Source organism: Ambystoma mexicanum, chromosome 2p (genome assembly GCF_040938575.1).
Source record: "Ambystoma mexicanum isolate Mex_15411 chromosome 2p, UKY_AmexF1_1, whole genome shotgun sequence".
In the NCBI taxonomy this organism is placed as follows: Eukaryota; Metazoa; Chordata; class Amphibia; order Caudata; family Ambystomatidae; genus Ambystoma; species Ambystoma mexicanum.
Genome location: NC_090923.1, coordinates 177533278 through 177554039, shown reverse-complemented (window position 1 = coordinate 177554039; position 20762 = coordinate 177533278). Strand labels below are relative to the sequence as shown.

General features: G+C 49.7%; 1 protein-coding gene across 3 annotated transcripts in view; it reads left to right on the top strand.

Moving 5' to 3' along the window:
- The window catches only part of LOC138566324 (cullin-associated NEDD8-dissociated protein 1-like), a 1042465-nt gene that overhangs the window by 92464 nt on the left and 929239 nt on the right, over positions 1-20762 (top strand). For all 3 annotated transcript variants that reach the window (XM_069643460.1, XM_069643458.1, XM_069643459.1), the window contains exon 2: positions 18550-18693. In XM_069643460.1, coding sequence (XP_069499561.1) covers positions 18550-18693 — 144 coding nt within the window. The remainder of the gene's footprint in view (positions 1-18549; positions 18694-20762) is intronic.

Here is a 20762-nt window from a genome sequence, read left to right as displayed (position 1 = left end):
AGGGGGTGGGGAAGAACTGGGGGAGTAAAAAAAGAAAACATATACATAAAAACATTTGTTGGTATTGTTCTAATGTCATTACGGTATTAAGTTTGAATTATTCATAGTTGTTATCTTGAAACGTTTTATTAAAACGATTCCTAAAAAACAGGAAAAAAAGTAATACAATTCTGGGAGATGACTACAATGAAACAATATTTACAACATCAAAACGTTTAAAGAAGTTTAAGAATCTGATGATGCAGATTTGGTAAAAAATTGGGAAGAAAATTTGAATCAGGGTTTGAAGATTATGATTGAATTGCTAATAGAGCATGTCAGGAGAGAACATAGAAGAGTGGTCACATTAATTGAAACTTTAAAATCATAAATTCAGCAGATGAATGAGCTACAGCAATAGTAGAGAAGAATTGTAAAACCATTAATGAGATCTTAAAGACCCATCAAGATGAGGTAAAATTTAGAAAATCACGAAAGTTCTTTCGAGATGACAAAGACTATTGAGAAGACTGGTGTTTTTTTATCTTCTTATTGATCCAGAAGTACACTGTATTACAGTGAATGAAGCTTTTCACTGCATTTCTGGATCTGAGAACAGCATTTGACTTGAGAGAAACCCTTTGGAAAATGTTGTCAACTCGGAAAGTCCCTGCACAGTTATCATATATAACATTCCTCTATTCAGAAAACTCAGCAACAGTACGATAAAGACTTGGGGGCGAGCAGACGAAGCCTTTCGCAATCCACAAGGGAGTAAGACAAGGCTGCATACTGGCACCTTTGCTTTTTTCGATCCATATGTATTCAGGAGATTATAGATGCTTTGTTGAGTGAGTGCCAAGATTGCCCCAGGATGGCTGCAGAAAGATATCCAGCATTATTTTATGATGAAGATGCAGTCATCCTGGCGACTACCCCCCAGGCTTAAAAACGGTCTTAAATATTTTCTTGTCTAAGTGTAAAGATTTGTACCTTGACCTAAGTACGGACAAAACAAAAGGTATGGTTGTTAAACCTCAATTCATCAAGCCTAGCCCATTGCTAGTTGATGTAAAGAATTTTAAATTGGAGCAAGTCAAACACTTCGACTATCTAGGTTTTAGGTTTCATGAGTCCTGTGGTTGGTCAGAGCAGGTGCTTAAGGCATGCATCACTTTGGAAAAATATAGTGGGGCTATCAAATCCTTCTTTACTAAGCATGGTAGCGGTGCAATATCCCTGGTATTAGAATTATATAACGGGCAAGAGGGGGTGCTGATGGACGCCAACAAGCATGGCCGACCTAAGTATGTAGCTGCGCAGCAGTTAGAAATCCTGTGATGAAATTCTGCGGATCGGGAACATCCCGACTGAATAACTGCCCGGATTCCGGTTGCAGACACATCTGTGCACCAGGGGCTCCCTGGGGGTTCGGAACCGGTCCTCCATCCTCGAGAACGGCAAGGTGTAACGGGAGCCGGGTTGAACTGGTAAGGTGCAAAACAGCGCATCGCTCCGAGCCTGATCACAGTGAAGCTCCCGCAGCAACACCCGAAGCGATCACAATCGGATCGCTTCGGGTGTTGCCGGGAGGATTCAGGCACAGCGGTTCATTGTAGGCAATGAACTACCGCAGTGGCATATTAGGCGAAACACCACATGAGGAGTGGGAGCCCGGGCGACATTGAGGTCCCGGTTGGTCCCCTGCGCTCACTGTGTGCGCTGTGAATGAGCGGTGGCGAGCGCAGAGGTCGAGGGGAGCCCTGCAGCGTCTATCGGAAGCCTGTGAAGGTACGTGTAGATACGGAGGGAACCTGAAAACTTTATGAGGTTTTGTACCAACCGGGCCCGCACAATATGTAGTGACTAACTCAACCTAACAAGGCAGACCCATTTAAGGACATCGCAAACGGTGATATTGTAACGAGAGGACAAGGTGAAGCTTGGGAGGCCGTACAAGCAAGCACGGGTTAGCGACCCCGAAAAACTGTAGACATAGCCCGACTCAGCAGGCTGAGATATGGGAGACGGAGAGCATCATTAGCAGGCTGTTTGAGACAGTGGGGAACTCCCTACATACAATATATATAAGTTCTCACTTGACATGGGTGCCCAGCAAATAAAGTTCTGCATTCTGGAGTCACAGTATCCCCGATATTATATCACGATCATAGAACGTGAGGCACAAGAGGCGCAAACAAGTACAGAAAGGAGCATGACAGCGGGACACCTGGGCCCTGCTGGGGTTCCCCGAGTGGTGCAGATCTGGTCGGTGGGAGGCGGAAAACAATATCACAATAGAAGAAACTGGGGGAAGCCGCGTCGTTGGGGCTGACCGGACTAGTGTGCACTTACTTAAAGTCTTGTTTGGTCATATAAAAGCACCAGGACTAGAAACCACACAAAGCTTGGACGCAACATTGCCTAGTACACCTGACCACTCACTCGGAATCAAACACAGCTGGATATGCCCAGGTGCAACAAAAGCAATAGAAAGGGCACCATGGATGCTTTTACCAACCCCAGTATGGTAGAAGTAAATGCCGGGACCACGCAGGCGAATTCCGCCCATACTCAAACTGCCACTGCAGAAGCAACTGACCTTTACATGACAGCACTGCAGGCCGGATTTGCAGCAGTGAACAGCAAACTGGATGATATTGGCAGCACTATATCCTCTATCAAGGTGGACCTGCAACATGTGAACACTAGGGTTTCACAAGCAGAAACGAGGATAGGGGAGATCGAAGACACCTCGACCAAGCAAGGCAAAGAAATAGCAGACATCAAAAAGAATCTCACAGCAGTTCTTGATTGAGAGGGCTCACAGGTCGCTGGCCCCTCCTCCTAAATCGGGAGCTCCACCACATACAGTTATAGTCCGCATTCTAAACTACCGTGATAGAGACTTGATCCTGCGCCTAGACAGAGAAAAGGGGACACTAACATATGACTCTGCCAGGATCCATATTGTCATGATCTCTGCTTCCAAAAGATCAGGACTTGCCCGACTCCCTTGGAAGCAGACCCATAACCCCGGTTCCGAGTGCCAGCCAGTCCCAATTGGGACCTTTTGGACCCTGTCCTGGCGCCAGTGGCACCAGGCTCATAAAGATGCCTAGTCCCAGCGCTGGAAGCGCCGGGCTCATAATGCTTGGGTGGACTTACCTGCAGCAGACCATGCTGCTTACTTACCTGCCAGTTGAACCCCTGATCCTCTTCTGTTTGGGACTACTTTTCCTGTTGGGTGGGGCAGGAGCCACTCCCTAGGTTCAGAACACTGGAACTCTTCTGGAAAGCAGGAACTCTTTTCTTACCTAGGCGTGGCTGTGGAAGGAGACACCTAAGCACTACAGGAGGCTATTTAAACCACACCCGATGGATGAATCTTGCTTTGCGTTATCCTGCATTCTCTGCAGCAGAACACTCATCGTGTCTTCTGCTTCTGATCCGGGGCCTAAGGGAACAAAGGCTTACCATCCTGGAATCCAGTCTTCAGCAGCACCTGTAAAGACAAAGAAAGAACAGGTTAGCACTACGGTCTTCAGTGGCAGCGCATCTCTTACCTGGTCCATCGGCTGTCACCAACGCCTCGCGCTGCATTCCGGCATCTGAAAGACAAAGGCTTACCTACTCTTCGCATGCTCCGGAGGTCTTCGCACTGCATTCCGGCATCTGAAAGACAAAAGCTTACCAGCTCTTCGCACGCTCCGGAGGCCTTCGGCGCTGCATCCCGCATCTGAAAGACAAAAGAAGGTGCGTTTAAAGACATTGGGCAACTTTATTACTCACGTGCCATTACTCCTTCCCACGCCGAATCCAGTGGGTATTCCAGCACCCTTCAGCTTCTCTAAAGCTCCGAACTTGTACCTGCAAGATAAAAGGGACAGTTAGTGCGCATCGTGAAGCAGGCTACAAGCGCTTACTTACGTGCTTCCAGGCGCTTCTATTCCTCACGCGGGTTCGATCCTCAACTCTCATCAGCCCGCCATCCGCCATCGCCGGAACCCTGCAAAACAAGAGATATCATTACAAAAGACTTTTAAGACATTTGAAGTGCCCAGAACTTACTGTTCGTGCAGTTAAAGACGGACAGCAGTCCTCTGAGGTCAAGAGGCCTGCACCCTTATCCAGTGAAGAAACTGGTTACGGCACCCTGCCCCGAGGCAGATGGAGAGCTCGGCGTTCACTTACCTAAGGTGAGGGTGTTAACCTTTGGGGTTCAACAGGAGAAGAGAAAGGGAAGAGGAGAGAGGCACCCAATAACCCCAGTTCATTAATCCCATATTTTCTATCTGCAGACATCTTACTCTTCGAGTCAGACATACAGTGCACAGAGGTCCAGCCCAAAGAGCCAACCGTGTGTTACACATCACCTTTGAAGATACGGCATTCACCCAGTCAAGACCGGCGCCTCTGCGGGAATCAGGTGAGCGTTACACATATATACCTTGATTTTTCTAGTGGAGTGCAGACAGCCCACCACACCTTTGATCATGTCAAGAGAGCGCTTAAAGCGAGATCGATACTGTACGCCGCTTGCAGCATTCAGGAAGGTCACACTTTTTTGAAACACCTGAAGAAGCAATGGGATACATGGAGCGCAACATTTCGCTGCCCCCGGGCAACAAGGAGCCCCTGAATAGACCAAACACTTGAATGACGACTGGTGCTTACAGATCTACACTACCAATGTAAATTCTGATCTGCAAGAAATTAGTGCAGCTGCAACTGGAGCGGCGGGGTCGGATCAAGTTGGTGGCGGTCTGACAGAGCCACCCATTTTTTCAACATTTGAAGTTTGGGGCCAGGGTTACACTGTCCAGTTGGGGGGATGGTGAGGGAGGAGGAATTCAGGCCTGTTTAGTTGAGAAGAAGGGAACAGTTCAAACTATTTCTCAAAATTTGTGTACACACGAAAAGACTGACGAAGGATCAAGAGGGGAAATGGAAATACAGGTTAAAAAACTGACAAGGGGCGGCCGCCAGGGGGCGCGGAGGTGATGGCATCCTGAGCGTTGCTCTCCCGCCGTACTTGGGCCGTTGAAGGGGATTGAGCCCCCCCCGGACCCCTCTGGCGGCAACGCAGTGCTGGGTCGGCTGCTGGACCCCCCCGCACCCACTTTGCGCGAAAGAGCGGACTCTGGGGGCATCAGGAAGCCGGAGAACGGGCTTCACGGCCTAAAGTGACAGAGCGAAGGGAGGGCCTGGAAGGGTGATCCCCTCGGCCGCGGACCCGCAAGCGTGGGCTTTGCCCGGCAAGGTGGGGGACTCCCATCGGAGTGTTTGGCCCACGCGGAGAGCCCTCCGCCCGCCACCGCGGGAGGACACGGAGACCTGGGACATCGGTCCCGAAGCAGGACGAGGACGCGGGCTGCCCCGCCTCCGGGCGGGCTTGTGAGCGGACAGAAGCACCGCGGACGGGGCTCCCGTAGCGGTAGAGCCTGGGCACGTGTCCCACAAACCCCCCCGGTGAGGAGAACTGGTGGCGGCGGGACGAGCCTGGGGTGGACCCCGCCGCCCAGTGGAGGGGAATCCAGAGCAGCCCAGCGACGGCGACCCCCGTGCCCTGGGCCGGTGCGGCGCGGCCGGGCCGGAGACAAGGCGACGCCCGGGGAGAGAGGGTGGCCCCCTCACCCCCTCCTGTGAAAGGCCCACGGGCCCGTGCCCGAGGAAGAGACAGACGATGGCGACAAAGGTCGAAGACCCGGAGGTCTTCCACCCCACGACCCCTCCACCCGAGAAACTGAGGAGCAACGCCGCCACGCCAACAAAATCATCTGGCGCTCACTTCTGGTAGGTGGAGGCCCCTGCGTTAGTTCGCAGGGCGTGTGCCCGCCTGCAGTCCCCCAGGATTTAACAGGACAAGGAGATAGACCCGGGTGTGAGGCCCCCACACGGTCCTGGTGGGGCGTGTGCCCGCCTGAAGGTCCCCTCCTGCCGCGCGGGCCCATCTGCGGGTCTTACTCCGGCTCCCGCCACTTGGCCCCGGGGGGCAACCCCTTCGGCCCTGAGCCAGTGGTGGACAACGAAGCAGGTACGGGAAATGCCCGTATGAACTGGCGGGAGACCCTGCAAACCTTTGCTACGAGGGGGCTGGTGACAATAACGAGGACCCTATAAACCACGGCAGCATGGCCCATTCGGAAGCCCCGACGCATTCCTCAGCAGCCATGGAGAGGGGGTTTGCATCCATACTCCAGGAGATCCGGGATATGCGATCAGACATTGCGCAGAAACTGGAAAAAATGGACAACAGGGTGGACAAGGTGGAGGACAGGCTCTTGCAGGTGGAGACCAATCTGTCGTCCTCAGCTATGCAGGAGGTGCAAATGGAGATGCGGCTGGCGGCCCTGGAAAAGAGGGACGAGGAAAGGGCCAGACAAATGGACGACTACGAAAATAGGGAAAGGAGGAACAATCTTAGATTTTTTGGGGTTCCCGAGGTGGAGGGGGAAACGGAGAGAGACTTAACCCGTGTGGTGCGAGACAAAATCACCTTCCTTTTCGCTGAAGAGATGACCACAGAGCTGACATTTGATCGTGTGCACAGAGCGGGCGGTAGGGCGGGGGCCCCCGCTCGATCCTCGCGCGATTTCACTATTATACGGACATGGCAAAGGTCCTGGAGGAGGTAAGGAAAGCGGGGGTGATTTCCTACAACAATGCAGAGATCTCAATATTTCAAGACCTCTCTGCCTACTCCTTGGCGAAGCGGAGAATGTGCCGCCCCCTCACGCAACTGTTGAAGGATAAAGGGGTGCGCTACAGATGGGGGTACCCATTCTCCTTGACTTTCGAATACATGGGCCAACGGACGTCGTTAATCACAGAAGAGGATATAAAAGGGGCCATTCAGGATTATGTGACGGAGTCTACCCCCAGAAGAGGCCCGGTGGGCCCGGCAGCGATCGGGGAGGGGACCTTGGACCGTCCTGGGTCCAGGAGGAGGAAAACCGGCTCGAGAAAATACAGGAAGCTAAACACCCCACCGTCTGTGAGGGAGGGGGAGCGCAATGACCCACAGGACTGAGGATCGGGGTGACTTGTCCACTTGAGGGGCGGGATCCGACGCAATGATGGTCCGGATGAACAAAGATTCCCCCAGGACAGCAAGTAAGATGGGGGCGACGGTGGGGAAGAAACAGAGGGCGGGGGGGCTCATAACAAAGAGCTTGGATATGAGTGCCCGGTCGGGAAGGGCAGTCTGGTGGTCCGGCATTATGCCAGGTATGGCGGAACTAATTGGCTGGACGCCGGGGAGGGGGTGACAAAGTTAATTGGGGGTTTCTGGTTGGGGAAGAGGTTTGGGGAAGAGTTGGGGGAAGGTCCAAATAATGTCCAAACAGTGAGACTAAGGGAGCGAAAAGGGAATAGTGATGCTAAGCAGGTGCCCAACAGATCTGGCAACCTAGATTATGGCTGATTGCCAACCGGCCCTGGGAGTGGGCACCCTGAATGTGCAGGGCTTGAACACCCCCACCAAGAGGTCCCTGGTTTGCTGAGAATTCAGGAGGGCAAAGTTAGACCTGCTGTTTTTGCAAGAGACACACTGGGTGTGGGGGAAGGAACCCAAAATGAGAGGGGGGGGCATAGGTGAGGTTTTCCATGCATCCCACAAGGGGAAGAAAAGTGGGGTGCTTATCCTTGTCGCCAGGGATGTCCGCTTCACTAGCGAAGCCACTCTGCAGGACCCCGAGGGCCGTTTTCTATTGGTGAGGGGCACCTTACAAGTATCCCCCCAGACCCTGGCAGTGGTGTATGGTCCGAATGATGGCCAGGCCCAATTCTGGGAGGAGGTAAAGGAGAAGCTTAAGCTATTTGTACGGGGCATGTTGGTGGTAGGGGGAGATTTCAACATGGTGCTGGACCCATCTTTGGATAGGAAGCGGGTGGGCCCCCAGAACCCCAGAACCGCGGATGAGTCCATGACGCGAACCGTCCGGAGGGTGAACGAAGAGCTGGGCCTGGTAGACTCAATTCCGTCCCCCAGAACAGGAATCCCCTCTTTTTCATACTACTCGGCCAGCCATGCCTCGTTTTCAAGGATAGATTATATTTTGGTGGACGAAACCCTTCGCCCGTATGTTGCAGGCTACAGGGTCGATCCCGTACCCTGGTCGGACCATGATATGGTGGGGGTCACAATATCGGGAGGATGGCGTAAAGAACGCAGAGGCCGTTGGAAATGCAACGATGCCTTATTAAAGGATGAGGTTCACGCCCAAGAGATTGCTGACGCCATAACAGAATTCTTTGAGCTAAACGACAATGGGGAAGCGGGCACACACACGCTCTGGGACGCCTTTAAGGCGACTCTACGGGGTGTTCTTATCCAAAAGGGTGCATTGGCAATAAGGGTGAGAGAGGCACAGGAGAAGACCCTGTGGGAAAAAATCGCCCGACTCCAGCCGGGGGGCTCCCCAGACCGGGAGCCGGAACGCGACCGTGTGGCCGCCCTGGAGGATTACAGGCTCCAGCTAAAGGACTTACTTCTCCACAAAACGGAGAGAAGTCTTCAGATGGTCAAGCAAAAGTACTATGAAAAAGGGGACAAAGCGGACAGGATCCTGGCCTGGAAGCTGAGGGAGGTCCAGAGGAGCAGAATGGTGAGGGAAGTGAGGGACGCTCAGGGAACTCTGGGTTGCGAGTCTTCCCATATTGGAGAAGCCTTTCGCCGATATTATGAGACCCTGTATTCATCCGAATATGACGGGGGAACTGCACCGATAGAAGATTTCTTGAACTCAATCCAACTCCCTGCTTTGTCTAGCGACCTTGGGGGTTCTCTGGGACATTTGGAAGGAAGGGCCTCAGACAGCGTACCTCACTACTTTGCCGTCCCCGATGACCTCCCTCTGGGGCCACCCCCTTAACCTGGGTAGTAAGTTTAGGTCCTCCCAAGCCTGGTCGGATAAGGGATTGGAGTGGGCAGGGCAGATGTTCAGGGAGGGTGAATTCCTGCCTTATGAGGAACTAAGGGACGCGCTCGGCCAGGGATCCCTATCCATCTTTGAGTACCTCTGCCTAAATGGCATTCTATGTGAACAGTCATGGGGTCCCAATCTGAGTAGACAGTTAACCCCTTTTGAGAAGCTCATAGATACGGCGACCTCGAGGAAGGGGGTGGTATTTTGCATGTATAAAATCCTCAACACGTACGACCTCCAGGGAAGGAGAAACTTTCGCAAGTTCTGGAATGATCTGGCGGGAGAGGAGATTTCAGAGGACTCCTGGTCCAGAATATTCAAAATTGCCTTCCATGGGAATCTATTCACCGCCGATATGGAGCACAACTTCAGGGTACTACAGGGGTGGCATAGGGACCCAGTGAAATTATCTAAGATGTTCCCGGCGGTGTCCCCGTTGTGCCCGAGGGGATGTGGTCAAGCAGGCTCCAGGAGCCATATGTGGTGGCACTGTCCAAAGGCTCAAGTGTACTGGGGGTTAGTGAGGGACTGGATGGCGGAAGTGATAGAGGAACTCTTACCTCTAAATCCCCTGACAATGCTACTGGGCCTCGATGGTCACCTACCTCTGCTCGGTACTTGGGGATTATACTGGCAACAGACAAGCAAACCCTATACACTAATCATTATGAAGCTTATTTATTACACCTAGAACACAAGATTAAGATGTGTGACAAACTACCAATATCCCTATACAGGCGAATAGCGCTACTTGAAATGGTGGTGGTATCAAAGCTACTCTACCTGTTTAGAAACATCCCGATATGGCCTGATAGACCTTTTTTAAAAAAAACTACAGAAGCTGGCATCCAGCTTTGTATGGGGAGGGGGTGCAGTGAGACTTCAGTGGGCTTAAATGTGTGAGAGTTATGAAACAGGTGGGATAGCAGCCCCAGATTTCCGGTTATACTTTTATGCAGCTCAAGCACATTTTGAAAAATACTGGTCGAGCTCTGTGGAACAGTACGTACATATACAGGCAGAAAAGTTTGCAACTTCCCCCAAAAATATACAGGCGTTGCCATTCGCTAAACCCAAAAAAGACATGGGGGAGGTCGTCCCGGTGAGTTCTACTGTTCCAGCCTGGTCCAAACTGTTTAATGGAGTGGGTTGTGTAGATCCTTATTGGCCCCTAACCCCCATGGCACCATCCAGACCTAGAGCCTACCCTAGTCACAGTGCTACAGAGCAAATGCGACCCGGGCAAGGAGATGCGGCTGGGAGACTTATACCCAAATGGGCGGTTTGTGTCACTGGCAGATATCCTAGAAAAAGTGGGGGCCGGCTTTGTCACGACACTACAATATCACTGACTGAGAGCGTCATATAAAAAGAAGTGGCCTTTCTTTCTCCTACACATCAATTTGTGACCACAGTTATGACCCAAAAAGGCTTCACGGGCGGCATCTCCAGTCTATATAGAGCTGTCCAATCGTACACTCCGTCCAAGAATACAATGAGAGGGATGTGAGGGCGATCTGGCTGCGACATCTGTCACCCCATTGATCGCTAGGGTTGATTCGGCTGGTCTGGCTGGCTAGGCGGGTGTCCCCTTCCTCCCTCACTGCTCCATATGCGTCCCTCCCGAAGCTGTGCGCCCGGTCGCAGAGGATGGCTGTTCCCCACTAGAAGTACCGGTCTCCGGTGTTTCCTGGGTATATGAGTAGCTGTGCTCCCCTGTTAGAACCTCCAAACAAGTTTCAAGAATACAATGAGAGAAAAGTGGGAACGGGACCTAGATATAACAATAGAAGAAAGCCGCTGGGTGAAATACTGTCAATTTACCAAGTCCATCTCATTATGTGCCAATTTCATATTGATCCAATTTAAAATGTTGAATCATTTGCATATTACTCCACACAGAATATCCAAATTTGACTCATCGAAACTAGCAGTCTGCCCCAAATGCCAGACCCAAGGGGCAAATTCGATCCATATGTTCTGGGACTGTCCCTCGATCAGACGATTCTGGGAGGAGGTGGCCACTGTTGTCAGCGATATACTAGATGTTCACATCCCGGCCACCCCATTGAAATACCTACTTGGTGACAACTCAGATCCTGGAAAGCAAAGGCTGCCCCTACCTAACAGGCATGGCTAAAGGACTTAATATAAGGGCAGGAGTGCGAGGAGACCTGTGTCAGGGGTGTCTCGCCTAGGTGCAGACTGAAGGATATATGGGCTCCCTTGAGGAGATATCTGTGGACCACCCAAGAATCTGCGTCCAGTGATTCATTCAGTTCCAATGAAAGTGTCGACACCCAAAATGTGCCATTGTTATGAATGTGTGTAAGCCTCAGAATTACAGTTGTAATTGTCTTTAAATGTAGTGCATTTGTTTGCCGAAAATAAAAGTTATTTAAAAAATAAAATGAGAATTATATAACGGGCAAGCGTTACCTGCAGCTACTTATGGCTCTGAGCTTTGGGGCATGCTTACATTGGGAGGTTGGACACATCCGAACACAAATTCCTGAAAAATCTGGTCCTACTCCCCAAAAGTGTTTCAACTACATTGGTTTATTTGGAAATCGATGCCATTCCAATTAGTGAGCAGGTAGCTTTCAAGCCTGCTTTGTATTGGGTAAGACTTTGGAAAACGCCGGGTCTAGAGAAATAATGTGATGCTTTAATCCATGAATGTCTCTGAATGGGGGCAAAAGCTCTAAGTGGGTGGCACATGTAAAAAAGGTCCTCCTTTTATTTGGAGCAAGTGATGTATGGACATGCCCGATGGACCAAACAGGGCTGGTCGCCAGGACTTTGAAAAAGAAAGCAAGTACTGTAGCAAGGGAGCAGCTAGAGTTGAAAGCAATTCTTTTAAAATTAGGGCCAGATGATTTAACCCTCCGGATGATGGTTGGGTATAATGTTTTTTTACAAAAAAAAATGTTTTACTAGATTTTACAACAAACTATCAACATTCAACAAAACCAGCAGTACTTATCATAATACTTTAACATCATATACATATCGCTAAGTATCTACCGCTTACCCCTTATCCCCCCCCCCAACTCGAGCCTACTCCACCTCGCATTCTGCTTCTCTTTCCTCCGGGGGAACCTCCCCTTCCGTATTCTCAAAGGTTTCCTGATCGCTTAAGCAGTCCTTGGTGGACCCATACAATGTGGCCACTAAGTGTTTCCAGATCGTCAGGGTTTCTGCTTCCTCCTCCCCTCTGCTACTGACCGCTTCATGCCATACTGCCGTTTCGTCTTTGGTCCATTTCTGGAGATCACTCCACCAAACTTATACCCTCGGTCTGTTGCATGCTTTCCACCCAATGGCAATCCTGCGCTTGGCAAGTATATATGCCAAGTCCTTAAGCTTGCTCACATGTTTCAATTGGCGCAGTCTAGAGAACCCCCCTACCATGCATGCCCACACTGATTCAACGTTTAGCTTGATCCCTTTCTCATTTAATTGGTGGGCTACTTCATCCCAGAACGTCCCAATTTCTGGACATGCCCAAAACATGTGTGTCATTCCTGCGTTTTCTTCCCCGCATTTGGGGCATGTTTGTTGTTCAGCATTCTTAAACCAAGCTATCGTCTGTGAGGTCATGTATGTCCTCTGGGTTATATATAGCTGTATTTGTTGTAGCCTCACGTTCCTAGACACTTTTTTATGGTACCCTTGAGCCCGCTCCCATAGCCTGTCACTCAAGAGTTCCCCGGATTCCTCTTCCCAATCTTGTCTTAATTGGGCCACTTCCTTTCCCACCCTGGACATCAGCACCTCATGTCCTCCCTCTGCTATATCATATATCGTTTCTATGGCCGTGTCAGGTTGATCTTCCAGTATTATTTCAGACAATGGTCCTCATTACGACCCTGTGGGTAAGTGAAAAACGATGCCGGTAAAGGATTACCGGCATCGCTTACCACTAGGGCCGATTATGACCCGAGATAGCGCTATTAGCGGCACCGCAATCAACGGTGCCGTTAAAAGCGTCAAGGGCGCGGGCACGCGACTCCTATGCCGGAAATACCGCCATGGCGCTAAGTTGTGAACATTACGAGTCACGCGGACATGGAAATAACGCCTTTGTGAAGGCCGTAAAGTACCTTACCGCCATGGTGCTAATACCGCCATCGCGGACCAACCGTAAATTGCCATGTGCAGTGTTCCCAGCTGCAACAGGTGCACACAATCAGCACAGGTGGAGTCAATACAGACTGGGCAAGCACAAAAGGAGCACACCCCACCCCTTCCCACACACAGTTACACTATGAATCCAACACTACTAGCAATGCTGGGGCTGCAGGACCTGATCGCAGTGGAAGTGCCACAACAACAACTACAAGAAGTACAACAACAGGCAGCACATAGGAGACGCAGGAGGAGAAGGAGGGCAAGGCAGGCACACCAGCACAGCCAGTGCCACCACGCAGGCAGCCCCCAATTCCACGCATCTGAGCCAATCCATTCAACCTAACCGCTGATCAGATCCACACCCTGTACCCCCTGGACCGGGACACCATCACCACCATTGTGGAAATGATACATGACGACATAGTCAGCCTCATTGAAACACACACCGCCATCCCACCCCTACTGAAGGTAGTGTCTGTGCTCCACTTCCTGGCCACAGGCACCTAACAAAACACAGTGGGGCAACTGCATGGCATTTCACAACCATTATCCTCACGTACGCTGAACCAAGTGCCTGATGCCCTCCTCAAGCACACAGACAAACACATTTCCTTACCACGGTCTGCCCAGGAGATCTCAAACACCAAAGTGGGTTTCCATTCACTAGCCGGCATACCTGCGCCATCGACTGCACCCATGTGGAATTGGTGGTCCCACAGGCCATGGAGGTAGTGTACCGCAACCGTAAGCTATACCACTCAATCAACGTGCAAATGGTATGTGACTCGAACAAGATTATCACACAATGTTGTGCCTTATTCCCCAGATCAACCCATGATTCAATGGTCCTGTGGAACTCCACGATTCCACGCTACATGGAGCGACATGCAGGGCAGAGATCCTGGCTACTCGGTGAGTCGCATGTTAGGCTCATGGGAATGTGATGTGGGTAGGTGATTGAGGCATACATGGGGGGAGGGAGAGATGCATACTTCACCTAGCTGTGAGTGCCAGAGGGAATGGAGCAAGCACATACCCGAAAAGCAGCCCAGACTGGACCTGACACCTGACCACATCATGCAAGCAGCCCTACCATGCCAATGAAGCGGTGTCCCAACCATCCCACAGACATCTGCATGTGCACTGTACCAAATCAGACCGCATCCCCCTCAACAAAATGCAGCTACAAGCAACGACTATAGCCAATACACACCACAAAACACCATGAACTGAAAGACCAGTCCCCCATCACTGCGTATAAAGGAGTCACATGAGGGTCAAATACATCAATACACCACTACACTGACACAGATGCCCAAGTACATTGCATGACACCATTTGTTGTGCGTAGTGAGAGCATCATGAGGCTGACATCAACGTTGCCAGGATGAAAGCATACAAATTACTGGACATCTGCAAGATCACAGAAACAACCGTCCTGGACTAACACAGTGCATGTGTACTCACAAGGAACTGGACCCCACAGCGCACACTAGTTGATGGCATGCAAAACAGTCCATAAGAGGAATACACACATAGCAGCCACATCGTGTGACTCCATCCATGCATGGAAATGGGCTTGAGATGAAGAAACAAATGCATGCCATGGTATCACTCTATTAGGTCAAACATGTTGAGTTAACTTACACATACATTGTTGCCCACATGCAGGCGATGCAGGCTATCCTTTGAAGCGGTGGCTCCTTACCCCAGTCCGGAACCCACAGAACAGGCAAGAGGAGGACTATAATCGTGCCCATACACTAACCCGTGTGGTGATTGAGCAGACATTTGGCCTCTTGAAGGCACGGTTTCGCTGCCTCAGCAGGTCTGGTGGGTCACTCCTGTACCGCCATGAGAAGGTGGCAAAGATTGTCATGGCATGTGTGATGCTACACAATATGTGCATCAGACGGAATGTGCCCCTGGAGCAGAACAGCAACCACCTGACGAAGAAGATGAGGAGGATGGGGATGGGGCAGCACCCCAGGGAGGACGCGATGCACAGGAGGGACGTGACATGCGTCGGACTCTGATCAACAAAATCTTCTAGCACACATGGATGGGGGTGTCACATGGAGATGGCACTTGGAGCACTGGGTGTGTCTGGGACATGCACACTGTAGACTGTTCACCAATAAAACACACGTACGCAATGAGCAATGTCCACACAAGTGATTTGTGCATAACCAAAAAGTGTATTGAAATAGTAATTCCAAGTGAACACACCCACTCCCCCCTCCCCCCTCAACACCCCAACACACCCACTCCCGCCTCCCCCTCAACTCCCCAACACACTCCCTCCCCCCTCCCCTGTTAACTCCCCAACACACCCCTCCCCCCTCAACTCCCCATAACATGGTGTGGATGACTGTGCTCAAGTGCATCATGTGGCATAAGTACACGAGGCCGCGTCTATTGGCACCCCCCTCTCCTGGCACCCGGTGCACCCCTGTCTGTACGCCACAGGTTCCTGCCCGATCTGCGGACGGGGCTGGTTCGGGTAGAACTGGCAGCCGAGGAGGAACTGGGCTGCTCACATGGACGCATGTCCCTCATTGTTTGGACTAGCTCGGAAAGTATGTGCCGCACTACAGCCAGTTCGGCACAAATGTCCTTAGAAGTGGACTCGATGGCAACCTTTACAGTATCAGCACATTCGCGCATTTCTCCCGCGCATGTCAACAGGGATGATAGTTGCTGTTGCCGCGTGATTATTTCCTCCATCGACTCCTGGGTTTTGTGGACTGTGGCTGATGGTTCTGGTGTATCCATTATGCTGCTCCCCTCCTACACATCTGCTACTGGGCATGGAGTGGCCGGCCAAGAGTTTTCATGAGATTGCCCCTGTATGCCATTGTCATGCTGGCTGCACGGGGACAGGTAGGGGGAATGCAGGGGGACAGTGGGGGGACCCACATCAAAATCTACATCGCCTTCCTCATTGTCTGAGCTAGCTGCGGTGGCAACAGTCTCACCAATGGTGCTGCTTCCTGTGGACCCAGTTCCTTCAGTGGACACCACTGGGTGGATGGTTGAAGTCGGTGGTGCCGTAGTGCTTGACTTGCTGCACATCGGTGCTGTGGCCTGTGATGTGCTGTGGGATTTTTGCTGTTGTGGGGGTTTGCTTTTTCCACATGAGGTGGAGGGACAGTGTTGTGGCTCTTTGGGCCTGGGCTTCTTGGCAGCTGTTGTGCCTGTGTCTTCATCAGCACTGTCCGAATGAGAGCCTGTGGTGGACCAAAGGAGGGAGAGGGTTAGTGATGGCTCTACGGACATTGAGCATGCATTGTGATGGCTACATTCATTTTGATTACTAGATGGTGCACATTGAAGGCAGTGACATACAGGTTGTCTCCCTCTTAGGTGGTAGAAGCATGGAGGCATGTGGGTGGCTACAGATAGGGGGTGCATAATGCATGTGTACAAGGTGGAGGTCAGCACTGCCTGCAGGCAGTCTTGTGCTAATGTGTCGTGTGGACCCTGTTAGGCATCATTTCACTTCCCAAACATCTGGACATCATTGTGTTGAGTTTAGCATAGCTGGACTTAAGGCACCTACCTGCGTCGCCTGATGTCGGGGCTCCTCTCTCCATATCTTCGACCCCCTCAATGCTCTCCGTGCCTATGGTTGCGGCACATATCTCCTCCCATGGCTGCAGTTTGATGGGCGACTCAGCTCCTCCGCCAGTCGCCATGCCCAGATTCCTATTGGCCGCCAGTATACTCCGGACGCGGAGACGTAGATCGCCCCACCTTTTTCTGCATTGTCTGGCATTGCGGGGTGTTGTGCCGACACCACTGACCCTCTGGGCTACCATGGCCCATATGGCCTTCTTTCTCATCAGCGCCGGTCTGGTCATCTCTGTGGAAAAGACAACATCGACATGCTCTTGGAGGGTTTCGGCCAACATATTTAACTCCTCCCTTGAAAAACGCTCCTGCCGCAGACGATCTCTGGTCTTTTTCAAAACTTTTGGCATTGTGATGTGGAATGGGTCTTGTAGAAGGTTTGTGAAGGTTGTGGGGGTCAGGTGTCCACTGGTTGAAGAGGATGGTAATGGATTGTGTTTTTAAAGATGGCCGCCGTGCTCTCTCCCGTTCCTGTGCGGTGACGCAACTTCCAGATCCGCTTATTTACGGTCGCCGCTAATAGCGGTTCCCGCTAATTTCGGTTACCGCTATTAGCGGTGACCGCTAATGTCGATGGCTAGGGTGGCGGAGGTGGTATTTGCACGGCATACGATGCCGGTAAGTGGGGTTTTACGGCCTTTAGCGGCATGGCGGTGATTATATTACCGGCATGGTGCAATGCTCGTGCCCGAGAAGTCGTAATGGGCCGCTTTTAGCAGTCTATGGCCGGCACGGACACGTTAATTGCGCCATGCCGGTAATGGCGGTTACTTACCGCCAGGGTCGTAATGAGGCCCCATGTCTCTCTGATCCGCCATACCATTCTAATATAAGTGATATACTGCCCTGCGTGTAAACCCGTTTCCTCTGCCAACACCCCAAATTCCTTTATTGGGTTGGGTATAATGTTCATCTTAACAAAACAACCCCTGTGTTTGAACAAGCATTGTTTATAGTCTGAGAATATGGATATTGCAAATAGAATCTTTCACCAAGTCATGGTCTGATACTCGCTCTGGAGCATTTCCCATGGGTGGGGTAGCAAACAAAACTATGACGCATTATTTGTTAATCTGTCCAATGACTTTAAAATGGAGATGCACCTATTTGAAGCCAGTTTTGAGTGAAGTCGGTATTCGACACATAGGTGAGGGTGTGACATTTTTAAAACAGTCTGTGCAGTTTCATGTTATATGGTATTAAGTATGGTTGGCAAGGCTTAGGTTTCAGAAAAATGCCCCCTCTGGAAACAATGTGACCAACAATGATATTTTCATATGGATAATAGTCCCCTTTTGCAGGCTCTGGAGTGTTGATTCATAGCATGCATAATTTCTGAGATGCTGCAAACTTGGCTCCCCTCTCGGAATGCTTGGTGTGCTTCTCAATTCACCAACTTATTAGTAAAACTTAGAAAATCACGTACGTTCTTTCGAGATGACAGAGACTATCGAGAAAAACGACTATATACATTTCAGCCAAATATGATGACAATGTTCAAGATCAGTCTCGGGAAGGTACCCCCCAGTCATCTCCTATATTAGCACTGGAGTTACTATACATTTAAAACCAAATTGTTTTTGTGAGGGTTGGCACAAGTGGCCAGACTGTTAAATTAATTTCCTGTCTCTGTGGTGTTCACTGCTTTGATAAAAAGTAGCAATATTGCCTGTTGGATACCTATTCAAGGTCGTAAATGAATACTGGTTCCTAGAATGACAATTGCATTTGTTTAAGGTGCTTGCACACGGACCACTTCTACACCTCCCTGTTGTCCATAAGAGTCTGTCACTCTGATTCAACCATTTTTTCCCACTGCTGTGTACATACCAGAAACATCACAGTCCCATAATTAGCTTTTATTTCTTTGCAGGTTTATGGCCACGAATGACCTGATGGTCGAACTGCAGAAAGATTCCATGAAGTTGGATGAAGACAGTGAGAAGAAAGTTGTTAAAATGCTGTTGAAGTTACTGGAGGATAAGAATGGAGAGGTGCAGAACTTGGCTGTGAAGTGGTAAGAATTACACTCGTCTTCTGAGGATCATTGGTCTCGGGCTTGCTCTATATATCGCTTTTCCGGGCCAAAGGTTGACATTGCATTGTCTATGCTTTGTTTGTTCATGTCCATCCCCAAGATAGGCAGCGAAACGGCCTGTTAATTAAAATGGTAAACCTTGTCAAACATTTGTTTTTAGTTGGTCGCTATTTTGGAACATTTAATCAGCAATGATACTTTTTTCTAGGATTGTTTGCAGAAGTATTTTTCATTTCTGATTTTATTCTTTCCATCTGCTTTTGGAGAACTGTGGGTAAAACCTGAGAGACAAGAGAAGTGTTAGTCTCAGGCTATGTCCACTGATGACATCCCCATATTCTGTTTCTGGTATCGAAATAACTGCAAGGAATTGCCCATGTTTCACTTCACAATACCAAAAGCAAAGCATCTTCTTGATTTAATAAAAGAAAACAAAAGCGCCCCTCTGTTTTCCTACCGGTTTTTGTGCAGATTTTGTGTGTGCCGTGTGGCACAAAAACCTTCATCGTTCTATGCAACATGAACCGTTCCAATTCCTGAAATGGACATAGGCCTACAGAATGCAGAAAAATGCATTTGGGCACAGTTTTAAACAGCTGCACAATCTGGGCTCTCTAAATGTATGAATACGTTCATGTGCTAATTGCTGATGTCCCGTCTTCTTCCCACTGTTGCCCACACGCCTTGCCCTGTTTTAACACAAAAGCTTCTGATGGCTTTCAACTTTTAAATATTGCTAATATTACAAAGGATTATATTTTCTGTTTTTAGAAAGCTCCTAAATAACTAGTTGAGATAAGGAAAGTCAAGTGCGATACAGCGTGGTAAAGTGTATTTCCTAGGATTATAACATTTGGTGAAATGGAGGAGCCTGGATTACAGTCTGTGCTGGATCATTCCATACATACTCTTTGAAATGACAATTAGACCACATCTTCCTTGCGCCTATTAAACACATCCTTGTGAGACATGCTGGGATTGCCACATTTAAATGTTTAATCTGACTTTCGGGTACAGACTCAAGAAAAGTACGTGACTCTTGACGAAAGGAGACAATGGGCCTCATGACGAGTCCGGCGGTAACCGCGGCGGTAAAACCACCTGGTTACCGCCGGACTCGTATTACCATTCTGCCTCCGCGACTCCCCGAAATACCAGGGCATTACGACCCTGGTGTCCTGGGAATCCCGGAGGCGGAATGGTGTAAATCCCCATTCCCATTGAGTCCAACAGGACTCAATGGGAATGGGGAAGTGGAAACACCGGCACCATCTCGTGACGGTGCTGGTGTTTCCATGTCTGCCTGTAGGCGGGAGGTGTTCAACCCGCCAGGTCAGACCTGGCGGGAAGATCGCCTGCCGCCTTCAGGACTCGGGATCGGGCGGTCTGGAATTAACAGTGGCGGCGGGTGTACTGCCACTTTTAATTCCGGACCACCGACCTGTAATGAGGCCCAATGTTGTCCAATTGACAGTACAGCAGCCCCGTTCGAAGTCCTGAGACTTCTCATTCAAACTACACCAGGCCTGTTGAGAGATGGACATGATCTCACTTTGAATACAAAACAAGAGCGTCCACTATCGTCCAATATATACCCATTCAGTCAATGGCTCAGTACACAATCATAATCTTTTATCTTTCTACAAATAAGTAAAATATAATATATCAGTAGACTAACTACTACTGAAAGTTTATGATTAACAAACTACTTGAGTTCAGTTTAACCTATCTTAATATTGAACATCATGTTATTCATGCAGATAATCATTAGCCATATAATATCAAATAAAGATCACATCATAGGATGGAATATCCCAAATAACAAGGAATAAAATATCAGTTGCTCACAATACAATATGAAATAAAAAAAGGATGAAAACATGTCTGAATTGAGTTTGAGATTAAAAACCATTCATTATCAACAGAAATGCACATTGTACAAAGGCAGTCATGTCAGAGATTAAAAAACAGAAGCATCATAAATCAAGCTTATATGAGTATATAATGGTTTTGTGATCCCTATGTCTTTGTTTCTTTTCATGTATGCC